This window comes from Mustela putorius, unplaced genomic scaffold, assembly GCF_011764305.1.
Source record: "Mustela putorius furo isolate JIRA1106 unplaced genomic scaffold, ASM1176430v1.1 tig00537255_pilon_pilon_pilon, whole genome shotgun sequence".
Taxonomy (NCBI): domain Eukaryota; kingdom Metazoa; phylum Chordata; class Mammalia; order Carnivora; family Mustelidae; genus Mustela; species Mustela putorius.
The window spans coordinates 1,798,562-1,823,062 of NW_025422394.1; the positions used below are offsets into that span (position 1 = coordinate 1,798,562).

The 24,501-nt window shown below is 36.2% G+C and overlaps 1 protein-coding gene across 2 annotated transcripts in view; it reads left to right on the forward strand.

Annotated features, from left to right (window-relative positions):
• Positions 1 to 24,501, forward strand: part of TEX15 (testis expressed 15, meiosis and synapsis associated) — a 74,079-nt gene that overhangs the window by 11,252 nt on the left and 38,326 nt on the right. Inside the window, exons 2-3 of one of the 2 annotated variants that reach the window (XM_004758294.3) lie at positions 4,992 to 5,142; positions 15,685 to 15,850. In XM_004758294.3, coding sequence (XP_004758351.1) covers positions 5,004 to 5,142; positions 15,685 to 15,850 — 305 coding nt within the window. In that variant the 5' untranslated portion in view covers positions 4,992 to 5,003. Of the gene's footprint in view, positions 1 to 4,991; positions 5,143 to 15,684; positions 15,851 to 20,505; positions 20,640 to 24,501 lie in introns of those variants that run through there. The other variant, XM_004758298.3, reaches the window with a different exon arrangement.

The window sequence follows — 24,501 nt, forward strand, 5'->3', positions numbered from 1 at the left end:
TTGTAGTCCCTATGAAAACTAAGAGTAGGCTATAATTTGCCAATCCCTGATCTGTAAAATGAAAAATAGGGCAAAAATATATTTCATCTCTGCACTGTGTAGTTTTAACTGAGGGATTCTTGGCTTAATTCCACTAAGTGTATATGTAGTTTATCATATGTATGATCTGATTTAACCTTTTGTTTATCAGAAATAATTCTTAGTCTGAACCCTTTAGCATTCTACAGAAGAACTCAGAATTTACTTTTGTGACTAAAGTTCTGAGAATGTTGCTTATTCATCATTTATTTATTCATCGGGAACTCTGTCCTGAGACTACTAGAAGAGGAATGAACCATCTTTGCTGATGATCATTACGTATCGTCATTACAGTAATTACTGTAATATTCTAAAATAGACTTTTTTCAAGTATATTTTGGGATGGAAAATGAATAGAAAATCAGTATTTGGCACAAATAAAAGGTAATTGTAAAAATAAGTTAGAATAGAGCAGTATTATTTGCCAGAAAATTCTGAAACTAAGGCATTTTTTGTTGTTAAAGAGAGATCAACAAACTTTCAAAGATTTTAAAGTTAATAACAAGCTGACTCATATAAAAAGTTTGAAGGAGAACTGAAAAAAACTTTCTCATTAATGCTTTGTGTATCTGGAATTCTCCGTTAATTTATGTTAGGAAACCTTTTCATAAGTGATAGCAGTTAAAACTTATTAAAGAAACTCTAGGGCTTGAAGTTTTTCAGTTGAAATACCTAATTCTCTTATTAAGACTCCTATAGTAATCAGATAAAAGACTTTGGGGTTTATTTAGTAATCTCTAATCTTCCAAGCATTTCAAGTCCTCAGCGTTTGGTGATGGTCTTAGGAAACCCAGTACAAATATTATAGAGAGCACAAGCAGGGAAGCAACAGGCAGAGAGAGAGGAAAAAGAAGGCTCCTCACTGAGCAGGGAACCCGATGCAGGGCTAGATCCCAAGGTCCTGGGATCAAACCCTGAGCTGAAGGCAGACACTTAACTGACTGAGCCACCCAGGCTTCCCCAGATATTCTTTTAAAATAGACCTCTGTGGGAGGTATTGATACTATTATTAGTCTCAAAGAAATTAGGCATTTTGCCTGTCATAATATTATTAGTTAATGGTAGAACCAAAATTAGAAACATGATTTTTGCCTTTCTTGCCATCTGCCCCTGTGAAATAAAAGGTATAAAGGCAAGCTAAAGAGGAAAGGAAAAAGATTTGGGAATTTCTGGGAGTGAAATAATGTGAGTCTCGGCCTGAAGGAGAAAACTTGGATGAAGTGTTGGATGAAGAATGAATTTTACTTAGACAAAAAAAATCCTAACAGCCTACTGTTGAAAGGAAGCAGAAATAAGGGAAACAAAGCCATTCTTGTTTTATTCCTGATTTAAAAGGTAGTGCTTCTGATATTTAGCAATTTGCCATAAATTTTTGGTACATACTCATCAAATTATATTTCTGTCAATTCCTCTTTACGAAACTTTTTAAAAAAATAAGTGAATTTTGAATTTGATAAGATGCTTTTCTGCATCTATTGAGATAATCACTTTTCTTTTTCAGAAGGTTTATGTAGTAAATGAAATGTACATATTTCTATTGCTAAATCTCCCTTGTGTTTCTAGGATGTACTCTGCTTATTTATGATACATTAATATCATTTTTATTTTCATAATCCATTTGTAACTACTCATTTAATTTCTTCTTAATAGTATTAAGATGATGAATTCTTTTAATTCCTTCTTGAATCACTTTTAGTAAGTTTTTCTTAGAATTTTTTGTATAGTACTTTTTTTTATTCATTTAGAGAGAGAGTGAGCACAAGCAGGGGCGAGGACAGAGGGAGAGAAAATTTCAGGCAGACATTGTGCTGAGCAATGGAGCTTAACTGAGGCCTGGATCTCACAATCTTAAGATTATGACCTCACAATCCTGAGATTATGACCAGAACTGAAATCAAGAGTCAGATGCTTAACTGACTAAGCCACCCAGGCGCCCCTTGTATAATCCTTAAATGTATTAGCTTAAATCTGCTCATAATATACAAGTCCTATATGAAAGATGTTTTAGTTGTTGGGAAACCTTTTTGCTTTTGGTTTGTTTGATCTTCTTTCATTCATTCATTCAAGTATCTGTTAAGAACTTAATATGTGCTGTGCCCTGTGCATTAACTATTCCTGAAATTTTTAAAATTGATTTTTCTCTTTCTTTTTTTTATTATGCTGTATTAGTCACCATAAAGTACATCATTAATTTTTGATGTTGTGTTCCATGATTCATTATTTGCATATAACACCCTATGCTCATTCCAGCACGTGCCCTCCTTAATACCCATCACCAGGCTAACCCATGCCCCCACTCTCCTCCCCTCTGAAATCCTCAGCTTGTTTCCTGGAGTCCATAGTGTCTCATGGTTTGTATCCCCTTCTGATTTCCCCCCATTCAGTTTTCCCTTTCTTCTCCTAATGTCCTCCATACTATTCCTTATGTTCCACATATGAGTGAAACCATATGATAATTGCTTTTCTCTGCTTGACTTGTTTCACTTAGCATAATCTCCTCCAGTTCCACCCATGTTGATGCAAATAGTGGGTATTCATCCTTTCAGACGACTGAGTAATATTCCATTTGTGCATATGAACCACATCTTTTTTTATCTGTTCATCTGTTGAAGGGCATCTCTCCTCCTTCCACAGTTTAGCTATTGTGTACATTCCTGCTATGAACATTGGGGTGCATGTGTGCCTTCTTTTCACTATATCTGTATCCTTGGAGTAAATAACCCAATAGTGCACTTGCTGGGTCATGAGGGTAGCTCTATTTTTAACTTTCTGAGGAACCTCCATACTGTTTTCCAAAGTGTGGTAGCAACTTGCATTTCCACCAACAGTGTAAGAGAGTTCCCCTTTCCCCACATGCTCTCCAACATTTGTTGTTTCCTTGCCTTATTAATTTTTGCCATTCTAACTGGTGTAGGGAGGTATCTCAGTGTGGTTTTGATTTTGATTTCCCTGATGGCTAATGATTCTCTTTCTACTGCTCACCTAGAATAACCCAGGACCTAATAGGACAGCCTCAGCATGAATAGTCAGAATTCAGACTTCCTGATTTTATTTTTACATATATAAAAATAAGTGATATATGTAAATACATGGACAGTGGTTATAGAACTATTGTATATATTCTGCAGTATGTAATAAAAAAAATTTTTCATATGTATATAAAGATAGTATAAATATAATGGTTATGGAATTGTGATATATGAATGAATGAATATATGGATTTGTTACTACTTTAACATGGCTGTTTGGTTTGGCTGAAGTTTAAAAGTATTATTCCTACTTGAAAAATTGCTGGGTGCAACTTATTTAATAAAAAACATTGAATACCATTGTGCCCTGAATATTCATCTTTCATCATAGTTTTTAACTTAACTACCTTGAGGGGCATTTGTCTAGCTCACTCAGTAGAGTATGTGACTGTTGATCTCAGGGTTATGAGCTCAAGTCCCATGGTGGGAATAGGGCTTACTTTAAAAAAAAAAAAAGACTTTCTAACTTACTCTGTGGCTAAGTATTATTCTAAGCACTAAGGAACAAAATCAGTGAATTTCAGAGATCTACTTTATTAATAAATTCTATTAGAGGAATATTTTATAAGAAACCACTGAGCTGAGATAGTATTCATCTTTACTGAAAATAGAATTTAACTGTAGCTAAAGGCAATATTGAGTATTGTTGCAGTACTTGGCTCTTATTTAACTGATAGTATACTTAACTGAAGAGGGTTTTGGGGGTTTTTTTGGTAATTTAAGTTATTAAATAAGCTATACTTCCCTTCCAACACAGGGCTCAAACTCACAACCCAAAGATCAAGAGTCATGTGCTCTACCAACTGAGCCAGCCAGGCACCGTGGCTCAAGCTAGTATATCTGAAGGGTATTCTTGTTAGGAGGCAACACTACTAGTGTCTATTATTGACACTGGATGAGAAAAAGTCTGATTTTCTTGTATTTCTAGAGGTCTCTGTCCTCTTTTTCCATTTCTTATTCTGATCCATGTTTGAATGGGAGGTTGTAAGATTGTCTTTCATAAATGGTGAAGTGGAGATTGAAGGCAAGATCTTTTGTGAACTTTCTGTAGAATCTTCTCCTTTGTGATCCATCTATAGAATTTTGGCAGCTGTTAATGTAGATTATGATCTACGTTTGAACCAAACAGTTGATAGCTGTCAGGAGGCCTGTGAACCATATTATGAAATGGTATGAAAGATCCATGTCTACATATATTTCTCTGTGTGTAGGCTCCATAACTCTCCTTCAATACCTAGTATGAGTTCTACTTGAAAGGTTAAGAATTATTGTGTTGGGTGGTGGGGGAGGTAGGGCTGGAGAGAGAAAGGAGGAGGAAAGAAAAGAAATCTGTTACTAGTATGATAATATATTAGGTCTTAATCCATTTAGAGTGATGCTGTGGAACAATAGCCAGTGGGGTTACGGGTGACTGCTTAGGCAATTGTGGGATAGTCATGCAGTAGTTAGTTTATAACTTTAGTAAGTTTCTTCCGAGGCAGAGATTCTGATTTAGAGAATATCATTCTATTCACAGAAATGTGTCAGCAAAATACTTCAAAAAATAGACTGTTTGCCAAGAATTTTACCAAATGTGAACAAAAATTGGAAGTTATTAAGCTTTTTAGGAACACAGACTTTTGGTTTATCCAATTATAGTTACATAAATTACATAGAAAAGAACTATTAGAAACTATAAAATAAATATTCAAAAAATTACAGAAAAGCTAAAGTCGTTAGTTCATTTTTTATTTTCGGTAACCTTGGCAAATTGAGATTGGAATCGGTTGTGAATGTGACCAATAATATATATTTAATTCCATGTAAGAATTTTTAAACTTTTTACTGCCATTGCCTTTTGTGTATTTATTGACCTTTTGTTTAATAATTTGGGTTTGATTTTAGGCCACCAACAAAATGGAAATGAAAGAGATTGCTAAACACAAGACACTATGGAAAATGAACTCAACAGGTGAACCTTTATTAGTTACTGGTGTAGAAGTCAATCCTCTGAAAAAATTCACTATTCCCAAGATCAGAAGGACAGCTGGGAAAGGTAATATATACTGTCTCTATGAGAAATAGGTTTATTTCATAACTATTACTGCATTTCTTTGATTCTTAGTTTATGTTTGTCTTATTTTGACTATATAAAATTTGGTTAAGTCATTCCTTTAATTCCTTAAACACACACGTATACACACAAACGTTCATGGAACAGGCATATCTCATAAGTACAGTTAAAAATTCTGGATATCATCATAAAACAAATATTAGAAGACTTTGAAAAGTTTAGAGAAGAAAATGGACCAGCTAAGAACCCTGGAAATCAAGAATGTCATTGCAGTAAGTTCTCTAGATTTTATTTTTTTGTTTCCTCCATGTCTTAGATTCGATGCCAACAGTCCAGGAATGCCAGCTGGAACAGACATAGAAAGCCCCCAAAAAAGTCTCTTCTCCCTTGCCAAGAACTGGGAAAGGCACATCCTAGAGAAATAGAAACCTGGTTGACAATAAATACCTTACTTCTACAAAAAACTAGGGGGTGGAATATAACCTGCACACCTTTGTTAGCACAGGCTTAAGTGGAGGACTTAGACTTCCACTTATACCTTTCCCCGCTTCGTGGCAGTAACAAGTTCCCCTCCCTGCCATCCCCTGCCCCTGCAGTGTCCATGGTTTTCTACCCCTCCTCTATGATAATAAGCCACCCCTTAGAGTAGAGCCAATAAAGACCAACTAAGGAGCCTGGGCTTCTATCACACCTGCCTATTAGAAAGCACCCATCCCTCTCCCACTCTGTTCATGGAGGCTGAGTCAGGAGCATTGACTTCTACGTAATAAAGCAGCCCCACAGTGTCACTGGAGACCCTGTGGAGAGCCAGGATGTCAGTCCCACCTGGTACTAAAGAATCGATTACCCCCTGCCTTCCCCTACTGGCAGATTGTCCTGCTGGCTCAGTTTCAGTAGAAGATTGCTAAAACCCAAGATTAAGTATGATCCGGAGTATCTTACTCTTGACATCCAAAATGACCAAGATATAATTTTTTGAAATCATTCATTTACCATCAACCAGGAAAATCTCAACTTAAATGAGTCGAGATAATCCACAAATGCCAATAGGCAGATGAAACAGAAGTTGGAATGATCTGACAAGGCTTTTAAAGCAGCCACTATAATGTTTCAGTAAGCAATTATGAACACTCTTGAAACAAAAGAAGACTAGAAAATCTCAGCAAAGAAATGGAAAATGTAACGAAGAACCAAGTAGAAATTTTGGAACTGAGAAATACAATCATTGAAATAACGCAGTGGATGGGTTCCAGAGATGAACTGAGAAGACATTGGAAAGAGTCAGTGAATTCGAAGATAATAACAATAGACATTACTCAGTCTGAACAACATAGAAAAAAATTGGCAGAGCTTCAGGGACATGTGGAACAATAACAAAAGATTAAACATCTTTGTCCTCAGTGTCCCCAAAGTAAAAGAGAAAGAGTGTGGAAAAGTATTTGAGGAAATATTGGCTAAAAATCTCCCAAATTTGGAAAATGGCATAAAACCTATATAGTCAAAGGGCCGAATAAGCTTTAATAAATAAGATAAACCCAAAAAAGTCCATGCTACAGCACATCATGTTCAAATTTCCAAAAACTAAAGAGAGAAAAATCTCGAAAGCAACTAGAGCAACCATATATCTATAGGGAAACAACTTTTTTAAGACTTTTTTTTTTTTTTAGAGAGCATGCAGAGGAAGGGGCAGAGGGAGAGGGAGAAAATCCTCAAGCAGACTTCTCTTTGAGTGCAGAACCTGACACATGGTTCAACCCCAGGACCCTGAGATCGTGACCTGAGTCGAAAACCAAGGGTCAGCCATCCAACCAACTGAGCCACCCAGGCTTCTTGGCGGATAGAAAAACATTTTTAAAGTAAGTTCTACTTCCAGCAGGGGCTTGAGTTCATGACCCCAAGATCAAGAGTCACATACTCTATCAACTGAGCCAGCCAGTTGCCCCTATAGGGGAAGAATTTTTTGAATGGCAGAAGAGTTCTCACTAGAAATCATAGAGTCCAAAGGAAGTGACACATTTTCAAGTGTAGAAAGAAAAGAGCTGTCAACCCAGAATTCTGTCCCTAGCAGAAATACACTTCGGGAACAGAAGTGAAATAAACATTGTCAGATGAAGTAAACTAAAAATTTTACATCAGCAGATCTAACCTGAAAGAATGGTTAAACAAAATTCCCTAAAGAGAAAAGGTCAAAATAAAAAATCTGGGAACATTAGGAATGAAGAACAAACAATAGGGAGAGTCAAAATATAGGGACATTTAATGGGGCCATCCTTCTCTTGAGTTTTCTTTTTCTTTTCTTTTCTTTTTTTTTTTTTTAAGACTTCTCTTATTTATTTGAGAGAGAAAGAGAGAGAGATCCCCAGCAGGAGGAAATGGAAAGGGAGAAGCAGACTCCCTACCAAGCAGGGAGCCCAGTGCAACAGTCAATCCAAGGACCCCAAAATCATGATCTGAGCCAAAGCCTAACCAACTAAGACATGTAGGCACCCCCTCTTGAGTTTTCTAATTGTATCTGACAACTGGAGAAAAATTATAACATTATGGGATGTGATTCTCTAGGAATTTGGAGGAAATAATTATAAAATGAGATACTACCTTTGGAGGGACCTGTGTGAATGGGTACAGGCTCTCTCTATGTTATGTATTACAACTACATGTGAATCTACAGTTAACCTCAGAATTAAAAGTTTTTATGAATATAGATAAAAATGAATTTTTTAAATGTTCAAGCAATCCGTAGATGGTCAGGAAAATGAAATAGAGAATGAACCATGAAGGGAAAAAAAACAGAGATGGCAAGCTTAAGCCCCAATATATCTGTTATATTAGGTGTCAATGATCTAAATATACCAATTAAAAAACAGAAGTTGACACAATATATTAAAAACATGACTCAAATATATACTGTAGATAAATTCATTTCAGATATAGTGATACACATTTTTATAAAATAAAGATAAGCTGCGGGTGCCTGGGTGGCTCAGTGGGTTAAAGCCGCTGCCTTCAGCTCAGGTCATGATCTCAGGGTCCTGGAATGGAGTCCCACATCGGGCTCTCTGCTCAGCAGGGAGCCTGCTTCCCTCTCTTTCTCTCTCTCTCTCTGCCTGCCTCTCCATCTACTTGTGATCTATCTCTGTCAAATAAATAAATAAAATCTTTTAAAAAATAAAATAAAATAAAGATAAGCTGAAAGATAGGCCATGCAAACAATCAAAATAAAGTGAGAGTAGCTTTATTACTATTCAATAAAGTAGACTTCTGAGGAAAGAAAATTACTAGGAACAAAGATAGAGCATAATGATGGAAGGGTCAGTCTACCAAGAAGACATAGCAAACTTCAATGAGTATGCACCAAACAACAGAGCTTCAATATGCATGAAGCAAAATTGTTAAAACTGAAAGAAGAAATGTAGTTGGAGACTTTAGTGCACCTCTCTCAAAAATTGGTATAACTAAAACCAGACAAAATCCCCAATAAAAAGAATTACAGACCAATATTCCTGATGAACATGGATGAAAAAATTCTCCACAAGATACTAGCTAATTGAATCCAACAGTACATTAAAAGGATTATTCACCATGATTAAGTGGGATTTATTCCTGGGCTGTGGAGGTGGTTCAAAATCTACAAATCAACATGATACACCAAATTAATAAAGAAAGTATAAAAACATGATCCTCTCGATAGATGCCAAAAGAGCATTTGACAAAATACAGCATCTGTTCTCTATATAAACTCTCAAGAAAGTTGGGATAGAAGGAACATACCTCAACATCATAAAGGCCATATATGACAGACCCACAGCTAATATCCTCAGTGGAAAAAAAGTCTGAGAGCTTTTCCTCTAGAGTCAGGAACATGACAGGGATATTTGTTGTCACCACTGTTGTTCAATATAATACTGGAAGTCTTAGCCTCATCAGTCATCAAGATAAAAAGTGTCTGCAGAGTGAAGGAACCAATCAATAAAACTAAAAGATAACCTCTGGAATGGGAGAAGATATTTGCAAATAATATATCTGATAAAGAGTTAGTATCCATTATCTATAGCAAACTTACACCCCCAAACCTGTGTTGAGCAAACTCAACACCCCCCCCAAAAACCAAATAATCCAGTTAAGAAATGGGCAGAAAACATGAGTAGACATTTTTCCAAAGAAGATATCCAGATGGCTAATGGACACATGATAATGCTCAACATCACTCATCATAAAGGAAATACAAATCAAAACGACAGTGAGATACCACCTGTCAGAATGGTTAAAATGAACAACTCAGGAAACAACAGATGTTGGCAAGGATGTAGAGAAAGGGGAACATTCCTACACTGTTGGGGGAAATGTAAATTGGTATAACCACTCTGGAAAACAGTATGGAGGTTCCTCAAAAAGTTAAAAATAGAACTTTCCTATGACCCAGCACTTGCACTACTAGGTATATATCCAAAGGATACAAAAATCCTGATTTGAAGGGGAACATGCATTCCAATGTTGATAGCAATATTATCAACAATACCCAAATTAGGGAAAGAGCCCAAATGTCCATTGACTGATGAATGGGTAAAGAAGATGTGATGTGTGTGTACACACACACACACACACACACACACTCCAATGGAATATTACTCAGCAGTCAAAAAAATGAAATCTTGTCATTTGTAACAACATGAATGGAACTAGATGGAGTGTATTATGCTAAGCACAATAAATCAGAGAAAGTAAAATATGATTTCATTTATGTGTGAAATTTAAGAAATAAGACAGATGAACATAGGGGAAGGGAAGGAAAAATAAAATACAAACAGGGAGGTAGGCAAACCATAAGAGACTCTTAACTATAGAGAACAAACTAAGGGTTGAAGGTGGGTGGGCTGGTGGGAGAATGGGCTAAATGGGCGATGGGCATTAAGGAGGGCATTTGTTGGGGTGAGCACTGGGTGTATTATAAGTAAGTGATGAATCACCAGATTCTACATTTGAAACCAATACTACTGTATATGTGATGTAACTTGAATTAAAATAAAAAAAAATAAAACTGTTGAGACAGAAAACCAGCAATTGGGGCACTTGAGTGGTTCAGTTGATTCAGCATCCATCTGTTGATCTCAGCTCAGGTCTTTATGTCAGGGTTGTGAAGTTCAGGCCCCATGAGTTTAACCCCCATATAAAGGCAAAAAATCAGCAAAAATATGGAAGAACTTAATACTGTCAAGCCACAGAATGTAACTGACATTTGTACATAACTTCACCCAACAGCAGCAGAGTAGACATTCTTTTCAAATGCTGATTTGACACCTACCTAGATAGACATATGTTGGGCCACAAAACACATCTCAACATATTTAAAAGAGTTGGAGTCCTGCAGAATGTGTTCTTAGACCATATGCAAAGTAGAAATTAACAAAGTAATATGTAAGTCTCTGAAGAAATGAAAAATAAATAACACATTTCCAACTACTGATGAGATTTCAAGGGAAATAAAAATGTACATCAAATAAAAATGAAAGTGTAACATATCAAATTTGAGGGACACAGCTAAAGGATTGCTAACAAATTTATAACACTAAATACATTAGAAAATAGGAAGGATTTCATATTATCAAATAATATCACTACTGGGTATTTACCCAAAGAATACAAAAACACTAATGTGAAAGATCTATGCACCTCTGTGTTTACTGCAGTATTATTCACAGTAGCCAAATTCTGGAAGAAACCCAAGTGTCCACTGTTAGATGAATGGATAAGAAGATGTGGTATATATGCACATGCACACACAATGGAATATTAATCAGACATAAAAAAGAATGAAATCTTGCCATTTACAACAGCATGGAAGGATCTAGAAAGTATAATGCTAAGCAAAATAAGTCAGAGAAGGACAAATACCATATGATTTAAGAAAATCATAATGTTGAATTTAAGAAAACAAAGGTACAAACCAAAACCAGACTCTTAATATACAGAGCAAGCTTATGATTAGCAGTGGGGGAGGGGGGAGGTGGATGGGTAAAATAGGTGAAGGGGATTTAAAGCACACTTATAAACACTAAATAATGTATAGAATTGTTGGATCACTATATGTACACCTGAAACTAATATAACACTGTATGTAATCTATACTGGAATTAAATTTACAAAATAGGAAGGATTTCATAACAGTAATCTCAGTTTCACCTTAAGAAAATAGAAGAAAAATAACAAACCCAAAACAAGCAGAAGGAGGAAAGTCAATGAAACAAAAAATCTGGTTGATTGAAAAGATTAAAAAGTTGACAAACCTTTAGCAAGATTGACAGAAGACACAAATGCCACAAATTCCACTATCAGGAATAAAATGAAATAACATTTCTGACCCATGGTATTTAGAGGTTAAAAAGAAAATATTATGAACAGATCTACGTACATAAACTTGACACCTTAGATGAAATGGACCAGTTTGTCAAAAGTCAAAGTAATAAAATTCACACAATACTAAGTAGATTATTCAAACACCTTTATTTATAACTATTGCAGAAATTGAATTCATAATTGAAAACACTGTTGGAAAGAAATCTCTAGGCCCAGATGGTTTTACTGGAGAAAATTCAGAAAGAGTTGATACAAATTCTACAGAACCTCTTCCAGAACATAGAAAATAATTTTATGAAGCCACTATCACCCTGGTATTAAAACCAGACAAATGTAATACAACAAAAAAAAAAAAAAAAAGGAACAACACATACCAATATGCATTATGAACACTGGCACAGAAATCTTACACAAAATATAAGAATTCAGCAGTACTGTATATAAAATGATTTTTCACTACCTCCAAAGGAGTTTTATTTCATGGATGCAAGCCTGGTTTTGTATTTGAAAGTGAATCTGTATCTGAGGGATAAAGAGGAATTACATGATCATATTAATTACTACAAAAAAGCACTCAGCTAAATTCAGCATTCAACTAGATTCAACACTCAGGATAGAGACCCAGCAAAATAACAACAGGGGAATTTCCTTAACTGGAGGAAAGATACATGGAGCTAACATCACTAAAAGGTGAACAACTGAAGCTTTGTAAGAGAAGACTTCAAGAACCTTCTCTTTTGCTATTTTAACAACATAGTACTGGAAATTGGAGCCAGTGCAAAATGGAATAAATTTAACTTAAAGACAGAGATAAGAAAAGGAGAAATAAAATTGTTTCTGTTTGAAGGTCACATAATGCTCTACATAGGAAATCCCAAAGAATCTACAAAAAAAAAAAAAAAAAAGAAAGAAAAAATACCTCTCTAATAAGTTCATCAAGCTTCCTGGGTGCAAGATCAAAATAGAAGAACTGTAGAACCAACCTGAGTGTTGGATGGATGGATGGATGGATGGATGGATGGATGAAGAAGGTGTGGTATGTGTATGTACACTCACACACAAACAAATATTACTCAGCCGTAAAAAAAGAATAAAATATTGAATGTATATAATTGTTGAATCACTATGTTGTATATCTGAAGCTAATATAATACTGTATATCAGCTGTTTCAATTAAAAAAAATTAATTGAATACATATTAACTAAGAATACATGAAAATCAAAATATTAAACATAATGCCATTTATAATAGCCCAAAACTTGAAATGTATTTTTATAAATCTAACAAAACATGTATAGTGTTTTTGTGCTTTAAGTGCAAATATTAGAGCACATAGGTGGCTCAGTTGGTTAAACATCAGACTCCCAAGGGACACCTGGGTGGCTCAGTTGGTTAAGCGACTGCCTTCAGCTCAGGTCATGATCCCAGGGTCCTGAGATGGAGCCCCACATCTGACTCCCTGCTCAGCAGGGATATTGCTTCTCCTTCTCCCTCTGCCCCTTTCCCCTCTGCCACCCCACCCTGTGCATGGAGCCTAAGATTCTCTTTCTCTCCCTCTCTCTCTGCTCCTCCCCTACCCTGCTTGTACGGCACTCTCTCAGATACACAAAAAAACAAACAAACTTCAAATGCTGATGAAAGAAATCAAGGAGGATTTGTTATTAGGGAGGTGTACTTCTAGATTAGAAGACTCAGTGCTATGGATTAGAAGACTCAACCGTTATAACGAAAATACTGGTTTTCCATGAATTTAGATTTATTGCAGTTTTTCTCAAAATCCTGGCAAGTCATTTTCTAAATAAACAAATTTATTTTCAAATTTACATGAGAAGGCAAGGAAACTAGAAATAGCTTAAACAATTTAGAAATAGAAAAAATTGTTTGTAATTACTCTGCTCAGTACTAAGGCTTACTATGTAGCTACAGTAATCAAGATAGTGCAGCATTGGCAGAGGGATAGATCAATGGAACAGAACAGATTCCAGAAATAGACCCACATTAATATGCTCATTTGATTTTCTTTCAATTAATTTTTACAAAGTTATATTCAATCAAGTTATAGTCTTTTCATCAGATGTTGCTGGAGCAACTGGACAACATCCATAGGCAAGAAAAGGAACTTCTCCCGAACTCACACAAAAAATAATTCAAAATCAATCATGGGTGAGCCCTTGGGTGTCTCAGTTGGGAAAGCATGCAACTCTTCTTGGGGTTGTGAGTTCAAGCTCCATGTTAGGTATAAAGATCACTAAAATAAATAAACTTTTAAAAAAAGAAAAAAAAAGATAAATTGGCTTCATCCCTATTAAAAAACTTACTTTCTGAAAGACAGGTAAGTGAAAAGAAAACTTAAAATGGAAGAAAATGGGGTTTTTGGGTTTGGAGGGTATAGTTTATACACAATGTTATATTATTTTCAGATGTACAACATAGTGATTCAGCTATTCTATACATTATGCTGTGCTCACCACTAGGATAGCTCCCATCTGTTACCATACGACACTGCTACAGTACCATTGACTAGGTTCCCTACTCAGTACATTTTCTCCCCCTGATTTATTCATTCCTTAACTAGAAGCCTGTATCTCCCATTTCCCTTTACCCATTTTGCCCATCCTCCCATCCCATTTCCCTCAGGCAACCATCAGTTTTACTATGTATAGGTCTGATTCTACTTTTTGTTTATTCATTTTTTTGTTTTTAATTTTCCACATATAGGTGGAATCATATGGTATTTGTCTTTCTCTCTCTGACTGACTTAGCATAATACCCTCTGGGTCCATCCATGTTGTTGCAAATGGCATGATCTCATCTTTTTAATGGCTGAGTAATATTCCATTTTGTGTATGGATATGCGTGTGTGTGTGTGTATCACATCTTCTTTACCCATTCACCTATTCTTGGACACCTCGGCTGCTTCTGTATCTTGGCTACTGTAAATAATGCTATAGCAAACATGGGGGTGCTTGTACCTTTTCACATTTGTGTTTTCATTTTCTTTGGGTGAAAACTCAGTAATGAAATTATTGAATCATATGGTATTTCTATTTTTAATTTTTGAAGAACTTCATTTCCACCAATAGTGCGCAAGGGTTATTTTTTCTCTACATCCTTGCCAACACTTGTAAATCACATATATGAAAAGAACTCATATCCAGAACATATAAAGTACTTTCAAAACTCATTAGTAAGCTTAAAAAGGTGGTTAATCAATCCAGTTAGTGAGGAAGAAGGCATGAACAGACATTTCACCAAAGAGGATGTACAGATGGCAAATGAGAACATAAAAAGATATTCAACATCATAGCCATTAAGGAAATGGAAACCACAATGAGATATCACTATCCATTTGTTAAAACAGCTGAAATTAAAAGAATAACAATGCCAAATGTTAGCAAAGATATGGAGAAACAAGATAAGTCATATAACCGGTAGACATCAGATACCTCAGCCACTCTTTGAAAAACAGTTCAATAGTTTTTTTCTTTAAAAACTAAACATGGAACTACCGAATGACCCACCAATTACACTTTGGGGGCATTTATCCCAGAGAAATGAAAATGTACATCCACACCAAAAAACTATACACAAATGTTCATAGAAGCTTTATTTGTAATAGCCAAAAATAGACAACCACTTAGGTTTATAACCAGTGAGTGGTTAAACTGTGATACATCCATACCGTAGAGTACTTACTCAGCAATAAAAAGAAAACATCTATTGTAGTAACAACTTAGTTGGTTCTCAAAGGGATTATCCTGAATGAAAAAAGTCAATGTCCACAGGTCACAACTAAAACATTCTACTTATAACACATTCTTGAAATGACAAAATTTATAGAGATGGAGAATAGTAGTTTTCAAGATTTAGAGGCAGAAAAAGGGAATACAGTTATCAGTATGATTCTATTTCTAAAACACCTCAAGGAAGATCTTTGTGGGATGAAACACTAGTGTATCTTGATTATGGTGGTTGCCATGAATCTACACAAAGGACAAAATTTCACAGAACTACACACACAGGTGCCTGTAAAACTGGTAAAATCTTAAGATATGTGGATTTTACCAATATCAATTTTTGGTTTTGATATTATAGTTATGTATGTCATTATGTAGATGTACAAAGATGTAGTTTTAAAGTCAAATAACGACGTCCCTTTTCTTTATCTTTAGTTTACTTGTCATCTTGTTGCACCAATACTAGAGAGTATAGTTTCATACATGATACTCTTACCCAGTGCCAGCTTGATCTAGGCTGTGATCTGCAATCATCATGGCGGTTTGGGGATACAAAACTGGTTCACAATGAGGAGTTGGAAAAAAACTTTACTTCTAAGAGGTAAGTTACTATAACCTAAAGAAGGTTGAGATTTGGGTTTTTTTATTTTTTTCTATGAAGTCATAAGAATTAGTAATTTCTACCATTTGAGTAGAAATTTCGTAAGTATTACTAAGAAAATAAGTACAGAGATTATTATTTTGTTGGCTTCTCATAGCCTTGTGTAATAGTGAAGAGCTAAGTGTAAGATTTTGATTAATAAGTTTTACAGGTTAATGTAGACAGATTTCAGACACTTGTAATTTTTTTAATCTTGATAATTTTTCAGAAACTTACATCAGCACATTTATTAAGCACCCATTTTGTAAATTCCCTGTGCTTCCTGTGTAATGTAAAATAGTTAAAATATTCAGAAAATAACTTTTTTCACTTGATTCAACTGTTCAGAGACTTAGCTGTTGTTATAATTTGGCAGAATCGTATCTGGCTATTTCCAGCTCTTCCACTAGAGCCACTTTTTCTTCTAAAATTTTTTTTTATTTGAGTATAGTTAACAGAGTGTTAAATTAGTTTAATAATTTTTTTAAAAGGTACTGCTTATACTTTTGGGGAAGGTATAATCCATTTTGTTTTTATAAGAAAGAAGAAAAGCACATGCAGAGCTCTCATTGTAAACATTTTATATTTATTAATCTAGATCTTATGTGAACACAATTTTACCTTTTTCATATTCTGATTTTTTTTCTCCTTCACTAATTGGCATTTAACTTAAAACCTAACTGTAGCTTCATCTAAAACAAACAAAAAAAAAAGAAGCCAAAAACATTCTAAAACAAGTTCCAAGTGTGGGTTAGAACTTGTTTTAGAATGTTTTTGGCTTCTTTTTTTTGTTTTAGAATTAATTCCTCTTGTCTTAAACATACTTACCCTCTGACATCACTTTGAATTGGTAGAAATGACAGATGTAGTTGACAGCATTTCTGTCATCTAAAAAACAATAATTTTGAGCAAAAGTGGAATGGACTGGATATATCCTGCCACTTCCAGATTGAATTAAGAGTTTAATAAAAAATTAATTCCTGGTATTCTTTGACTTCAGTTCTTTTAGGCATTTTAAAATGTTGTCCTTTTTCATAATGCTCCCCTGCCCAACACTTAATTTACAACCTGTTGATGTTAGAGAAATTAGAAAAATTACCCAAAAATACACGATAGGCTAGAACATTGCAAATAAACAACCACCCAGCAAATACTGATTTCTTAGTTACTTGTCCAATTAGACAAACTCATTTTTTCCCATAGTACTTTATACTCATTTAATAGGTCTTTCTACCATATACTGGTTTTGTCTGATTTACCTGCTTCGTGAGTTTCTTCTTCCTTTTTTTCAAGATTTTATTTATTTTTTAGAGAGTGGTGGGAGGGTCAAAGGGAGAGGAAGAGAATCTCAAGCAGACTCCCCACTGAGCACAGAGCCTGGCGCCGGGCTCTCTCTCACCACCCTGAGATCATGACCTGAGCTGAAACCAAGAGTTGGACGCTCAACTGAGTAAGCTGCCCAGATGCCCCATGGCTTTTCTTTCTGTCATTCTCTTTAGAGGAGTTATTATATCTATGGGCTCAGCAAAACAAGTATCTCCAAAGGATACCAATTTCCATTTCTTATCTGCATTCCATCTACCACTTCTTAAGTCTGAAATCAGCAAAAGCATTAAAAATCTAAAAATCTGTGTATTCCATCAGTTGTTAAAACATCTCAGTACCTGCTGTGTCAGACATCATATTTGATAACCCTTGAAGATCAATGAGTGTTTTTTTCTGTCTTAAAGAGTTCACATTCTAGTTTAAAAGACATACAAGCAAATACAAAATAAAATGTTATAATAGAGATATAGGTTGGGGCGTCTGGGTGACTGGGGCACCTGGGTGACTCAGTGGGTTAAAGCTTCTGCCTTCGGCTCAGGTCATGATCCCAGGGTCCTGGGATCAAGCCCCACATTGGCCTCTCTGCTCAGCGGGGAGCCTGCTTCCTCCTCTCTCTCTGCCTGCCTCTCTGACAACTTGTGCTCTCTGTTTACCAAATAAATAAATAAAATCTTTAAAAAAAAATAATAGAGATATAGGTGCACAGATGAGGGACTGATTATTCTTTTTTTTTTTAAAGATTTTATTTATTTATATGAGAGAGCATGAGAAGGGGGAGGGACAGAGGGAGGAGGAGACTCCCCACTGAGCAGGAATCCCAATGCAGGACTCGATCCTGGGACTCCAGGATCATGACCTGAGCCCAAGGAAATATTTACTTTTTTTTTTTTAAAGATTTTATTTAACTTGAGAGAGAGAGCGCGCGCGCATGTACAAGTAAGGGGACCAGCAGGCAGAAGGAGAGGGATAAGCAAGCTTCCTGCTGAGCAAGGAGCCAGATGCAGGACTCTATTCCAGGATCATGACCTAAACCAAAGGCAGACACTTAACAACTGAACCACCCAAGTTCCCCTGGGACTGATTATTCTTAAGAGTTTTGAGAGATGCTTTGAAAAGTTAAGAAAATTGAGCTAGTCTTAATGGGTAAAAGAGAAACTGAATTATTCTTAAGTCCATTGCCTTATTTGTATCAATTTGACCCTTTTTGTTTTAAAAAATTTCCAAATTTACATGAAAGGATATCATTTTAAAGATTGTCAGTACCTGGCTTAATGTTGTGATTGAATTAGTACTTGATATCTCCGTTTATGTCTCACTCCAGATGTAGTCTGAGCCATCTATGGTTAATTTCATTTACTTTATCAATGATTGGTTCCAAGGGTGGGCAGAAATAAATCAGTTTGGGTCAATAACACACTCAAGATGGATTGGTTTGGGAGGTCTCTAGGAAAGAGAAGCCGTTTGTGAACCAAGGAAGCGTGTTTAAGTTACTGATAACACCCTTGTGAGGTAATAAAAAGACTAGTGTTAGGATGACCCTAAGGCTGAGTACAGCAGGACAAAGAGATGGAAAAAACTTGGATCCTTACTGATATCTGGAGCCATGAAATCTATCAACCCTGATAAAGGCTGCCTGATTTCTGAATTTCTTATAATTATAATAATAAGAAGTAGTCAACTTATATTTAGCCAAATTGAGCAAGTTTTTGTGCTTGAAGTCAACAGCATTCCAGCTGATAATGAATTGTATACTGGGAAAGGGGTACTGGCAAATAAGAGATTCTACACTATGGATTTAACTTGAAGACTGGGCCATAAGGGTGCCAACTTGAGAAGTTGGTGATAATCCTTTATACCTTGTGCACAAATATTTACTTCATGAGACTTTGGTTTGGGGCGATATTATACAGAAATTCAGGATGTTAAGGTGTGTTGGCCCTGTCCTGCTTGGACGCAAAAGGCCTTTAAAAAAGAAAGAGCCTTTCTTCTTATGATCTGGTATCACAGATCAGCTTCATAAGATTAGCTTGAAGTAAAGAATTCATCTTTTCCAAAGTTAGTTTGAATTTGGGTTTAAAAAGATTTAACAGGAAATACGTGCTGCAAAGCATAATTCTGTTGCCTTTAGCTTTCCCATACCTCCTTTTAAGTATTTTCTACAAGGTAAATAGGAAGTATTCAGGTTTATACAATAAAGATATATTTTAAATGCAATTGGGGGGAAGAAATGGATAGTTTCAAATTGTAGTGCGGTAAAGGCCATTTCAAATCCAGAGCCTTGGAGGGTGCAAAGGTTTCAGAGGTTTGCTGCCAGGATACTGAAAGTTCTAACTGCAACCATTGTCTAAACATGATCTTGCTATGGTTACCTAGTCTTTGGAATTTTGAGGGTAGAGAATCCTAGCTTCTTTTTAAAGAGATGTACTGTTGCTAACAGCCATTTAATACCATTAATGTGTCATTCTTCACTTTTCTGAATTTAATTGTAGTTATCCTGTTATTTTCCCTTTAACAGTGTATTTTTGGGTGTAGATAACTTAATCTTGTAGCTATATATTACCAGAATGGATGATAACTATATAGATCTATATCCACACCTGTTAGAAATGAAGGCATATTACTCCCAGTGTAGATCTGAAGTTAGATGCAGTGACTGGATGACACTTCGGGTGGTTCCCTTTCTGCAAGGTTGATTGAAGGTGTTTTGTGTGGCCATGAATACTTTTTAAAGTATATATGTTGGAAGAAGTACGTGTATAAAAGGTAACCAAGTTAGTAGACTGCAGTATCTCTAACAATTCTAAATCATCTTATATAATTTAAACTGTTCTTTGTCTTATTCTTTTTATTGGTTTATTGATGTACAAACCTAGTCTGTATAGCTCGTTAGAACCCAGCATGAGACTTGCCTGGACATCCTGAGATGAAGTCACTGTCTCTATTAAGGACTGCATGCAAGGACCTAGATGCTGCTTGACAGCCTTTTAAAGACTTAAAGGAGCTAGACAAAGATAAAAACTGTGGACAGCAGTGTGGAGAATCAAGGCAGAGAAAGAGAAACTTAAATTCTTAATATTGTTGGGGAACTGAGTAAGTTCAGAATCTGCCTTCTGTAGGTAGAATAGTGTACCCCCAAAGATGCCCACATCCTGATTCTTACAATCTGTGAATATGTTACTTTACATAATAAAAAGGATTTCACAGATCTGGTTGACATCACAAACTGGCAGATGGTGATGATCTTTGGTTACCTGAGTGGGCCCAATATGAATGAGTGGGCTCATGATATGAGCTCTTAGAAATATAAGAGGACAACAGAAGAATGGGTCAGAGAGGAGACAGAAGAAAAATTTCAGAGGGATTCAGTCTGCTTTTTCTGGCTTTAAAGATGGAGGAGAGAGATGTTATGATTCAAGGAATGCAGGTAACTTCTAGAACTTGGGAGCAGCCTAGAAAGGAAATGGATGTTAGTCCTCCATCTGCAAATGATTAAATTTTGTGAACAAGAGATCCTCCCCAGACCCTGAGACAGGAATACAATACAGATGACACCATTATTTTAACCCATTGAGACTTATTGTACTTATGTCCTACTTAACTTAAAGATAATAAACTTGATTTGTTGGTACATCTGGGTGGCTCAGTTGGCCAACTAAGTGGCCAACTTCTTGGTTTTGGCTCAGGTCATGGGATCTCAGAATCATGGGATCAAGCTCCCCTGAGCCACAAGTGTGCTCCAGGATTCTCTCTCTTTCTCTTCCCCTCTCCTAGTTTGCCCTCTTTAAAATAAATAAATGGATCTTTTTAAAAAAAGATTTTCTTCAATCCACTAAGTCTGTAAGAATTTGTTACAGCAGCAGTAGAAAAGTACTACACTGCCTTATCCAGACTTCTTGTGTGAATTAGAAAAATTTTTCCCTCCAGCTTTATTGAAATATGATACATATATATATATATATATATATATATTATGAAATGTTTACTACGATGTTAGTTAATTCATCTTTTATTTCACATAATTAGCCATTTTGTTTTGTTATGGTGAGAACATTAAAGCTCTATTCTATTTATTTTACGCTAACTTCTATTTTTTTAAGATTTTATTGAGAGCACAAGCACAAGTAGGGGGAGCAGCAGGCAGAGGGAGAAGCAGGCTCCCCACCAAGCAAGAAACCAGCTGCGGGACCTGACCCTGAGATCATGACCTGAGCTGAAGGCAGAGAGAGGCTTAACCAAATGAGCCACCCAGGCGTCCCAAAGCTCTAAGAACAACTTTCAAGTAGATGATACAGTATTATTAACTGCAGTTAGCATGCTGTCCCATAGATCCTCTGAACTTACTCATCTTATAATTGATATAAAGTTCGTATCCTTGACCAGCATCTCCCCATTTCCCCCCATCTCTAGGCCTGGCAACCATCTTCTGCTGTTTATATGAATTTGATATTTTTAGATTCCACATGTAAGTGAGACTATATGGTATTAGTCTCTCTCTGACTTAACACAATGCCCTCAAGGTCCACTCATTTTGTCACAGACTGAGGATTTCCTTCGTTTTTATTGCTGAATAATATTCCATGATGTTTCTGTGTATGTGTGTATTTTCTTTTTTTTTTTTTTTAAGATTTTATTTATTTATTTGACAGGGAGAGAAAGTACAAGCAGAGGGAGCAGCAGGCAGAGGGAAAAGCAGGCTTCCCACTGAGCAGGGAGCCTGATGTGGGACTGAATCCCAGGACCCTAGGATCATGACCTGAGCTGAAGGCAGCTGCTTAATCGACTGAGCCACTCAGCATCCCTGTACCACATTTTCTTTATTGATTCATGTGTTGATGGATACTTAGGTTGTTTCTGTGTCTTACCTATTACAGATAATGCTGGCAATGAACATGGTTGGTACAGATATCTCTTTGAGATAGCAGTTTCATCTACTTCAGATACATACCCAGAAGTGGGAGTATTTGATCATAGAGTAGTTCTATTTTTAGTGTTTTCAGAAATTTCCATACTGTTTTCCATAGTGGCATACCAATTTATATTTCTTTTAACAGTGCACCAGTGTTCCCTTTTCCCTACATCCTTACCAGCACTCGTTACCTTGTCTTTTTGAGAATAGCCATTTTGGCGAGTATGAGGTGATATCTCATCGTGTGTTTTGATCTGCATTTCCCTGATAATTAGTGATGCCGAGCACCTTGTTATGTACTTGGTGGCCATTTGTGCATTTTCTTTGGAAAATGTCAATTAAAGTTCTCTGCCATTTTTAAATGAGATTGTTGGTGTTTTGCTTTTGAATTGTATATTCCTTATGTATTATGGATATTAACCCCTTATCAGATGCACAATTTGTAAATATTTTTTCCCACTCCATAAATCAGCTTTTCCTTTTGTTGATTCTTTTTTGCTGTGCAGAAGTATTTCAGTTTGATACAGTCCTATGTGCTTATTTTAGCTTTTGTTGCCTTTGCTTTTAGGGTCAGATCCAAAAAAATCATTGCCAAGACCAATGTACAGGAGTTTACTGCCTGTTTACTTCCAGGAGATCATTGTTTCAGGCCTTATATTTAAATCTTTTAATCCATTTTGAGTTAATTTTTATGCCTGGTGTAAGAAAGTGGTATAGTTTCACTCTTTTGCATGTGACTGTCCAGTTTTCCCAACATCATTTATTGAAGAGACTGTCCTTTTCCCACTGTATATTCTTGGCTTCTTTGTCATAAATTAACTGATTGCATATGCCTGGGTTTATTTCCGGGCTCTTTGTTCTGTTCCATTGATGTGTGTCTTTTTTTATGCTAGTACCATGCTGTTTTGCTTTTTATAGTTTTTTTTTTTTAGGATTTTATTTATTTATTTGTCAGAGAAAAAGAGAGAGGACATAAGCAGGGGAAGAGGCAGGCAGAGGGAGAAGCAGGCTCCCCACTTGAGCGAGGAGCCGGAAGAGGGACTCAATCTCAGGACCCTGGGATTGTGACCTGAGTTGAAGGCAGATGCTTAACTCACTGAGTCACTCAGGCGTCCCAGTTTTTATAGCTTTAAACTGTAATTTGAAATCAGGGAGCATTGTGCTTCCAGCTTTCTTCTCTCTCAAGATTGCTTTGGCTATTCATGGTCTTTGTGGTTCCATATAAGCTTAAGATTATTTATTCCATTTCTATGGAAAATGCCAGTGGAACTTCAGTAGGGATTGCATTGAATTGTAGATTGCCTTGGGTTGTGTGGCCTTTTAAAAAATGTTAATTTTTCCAGCTCATGAGCACAGACATTCTTTATATCTGTGTCTTCTTCAGCAAATGTCAGTTTTCAGTTGTACATGTATTTCCCCTCCTTGGTTAAATTTATTCCTAGGTATTTTATTCTTTTCAATGTAATTGTAAATGGGATGGTTTCTGAATTTCTCTTTCTGATAGTTCTCTTTAGAGTATAGACATGTAAAATGTTTCTATATGTTGATTTTGTATGCTACAGCTTTCCTAAATTCATTTGTTCTAAGAGTTTTTTTTGTGGAGTCTTTAGATTTTTCTGTATGTAATATCGGGGTCATCTGCAAACAGAGATTGCATTTGCTTCTCCCTTTTATCTCTTTCTTACCAATTTGTCTAACTAGGATTTCAGTACTATGTTGAATGTTTAGAGTAATTTGAATTCTTAGCAGTATAAATCCTATATATCCATTTCCTTGTGCAAGTTACCGGAGGTTTATCTATGCCTTTGGTGGAGTCATACTTCACTGATTCTTCATAATCTTTAAAGCTTTGCCTAAGTGTCTATAAATTTGAAGAAGTGGTCATGTCTTCCAGAATTTATATGTTGAACTTCGGTAAGTATAGACCTTCACCTGCAAGTGGGGACATGGTAGAGTGTGCTCTGGTGCAGGGTGCCAAGTGTAGGACATGTAGTTGCTTCAGGTCAAGGGGGTGGATGACAAATCTTGGATCAGGCCTTGGCCTGTACATTATCAGCAGTTGTCTGGTCTTTGGTGAGTGCTCCTAGGCATTCACATATGCTGCAAGGGCTGTTGGGGTTCTCAGCATCTCCTCCTGGTCCATCAGCTTGGGACCAGAGTAAGCAGTGGTAGTGGCCAGAGTCTGTCATATGGACACACTCATTTGCAGGTGCCTGTGTTGTGGCAGGGTCCAGTTGCTAACACATGTGTAGTGGTGAGTGCCAGGGTAGGCAGCAAGGGCCAGCCAAGAACATGTGCACTGGCAGCTGTGGGGATCCTGGCTGTTGTTCATTATTGTGTTGGCACTATCTTGCCCTGGACACATAGCAGTATGGAGGTT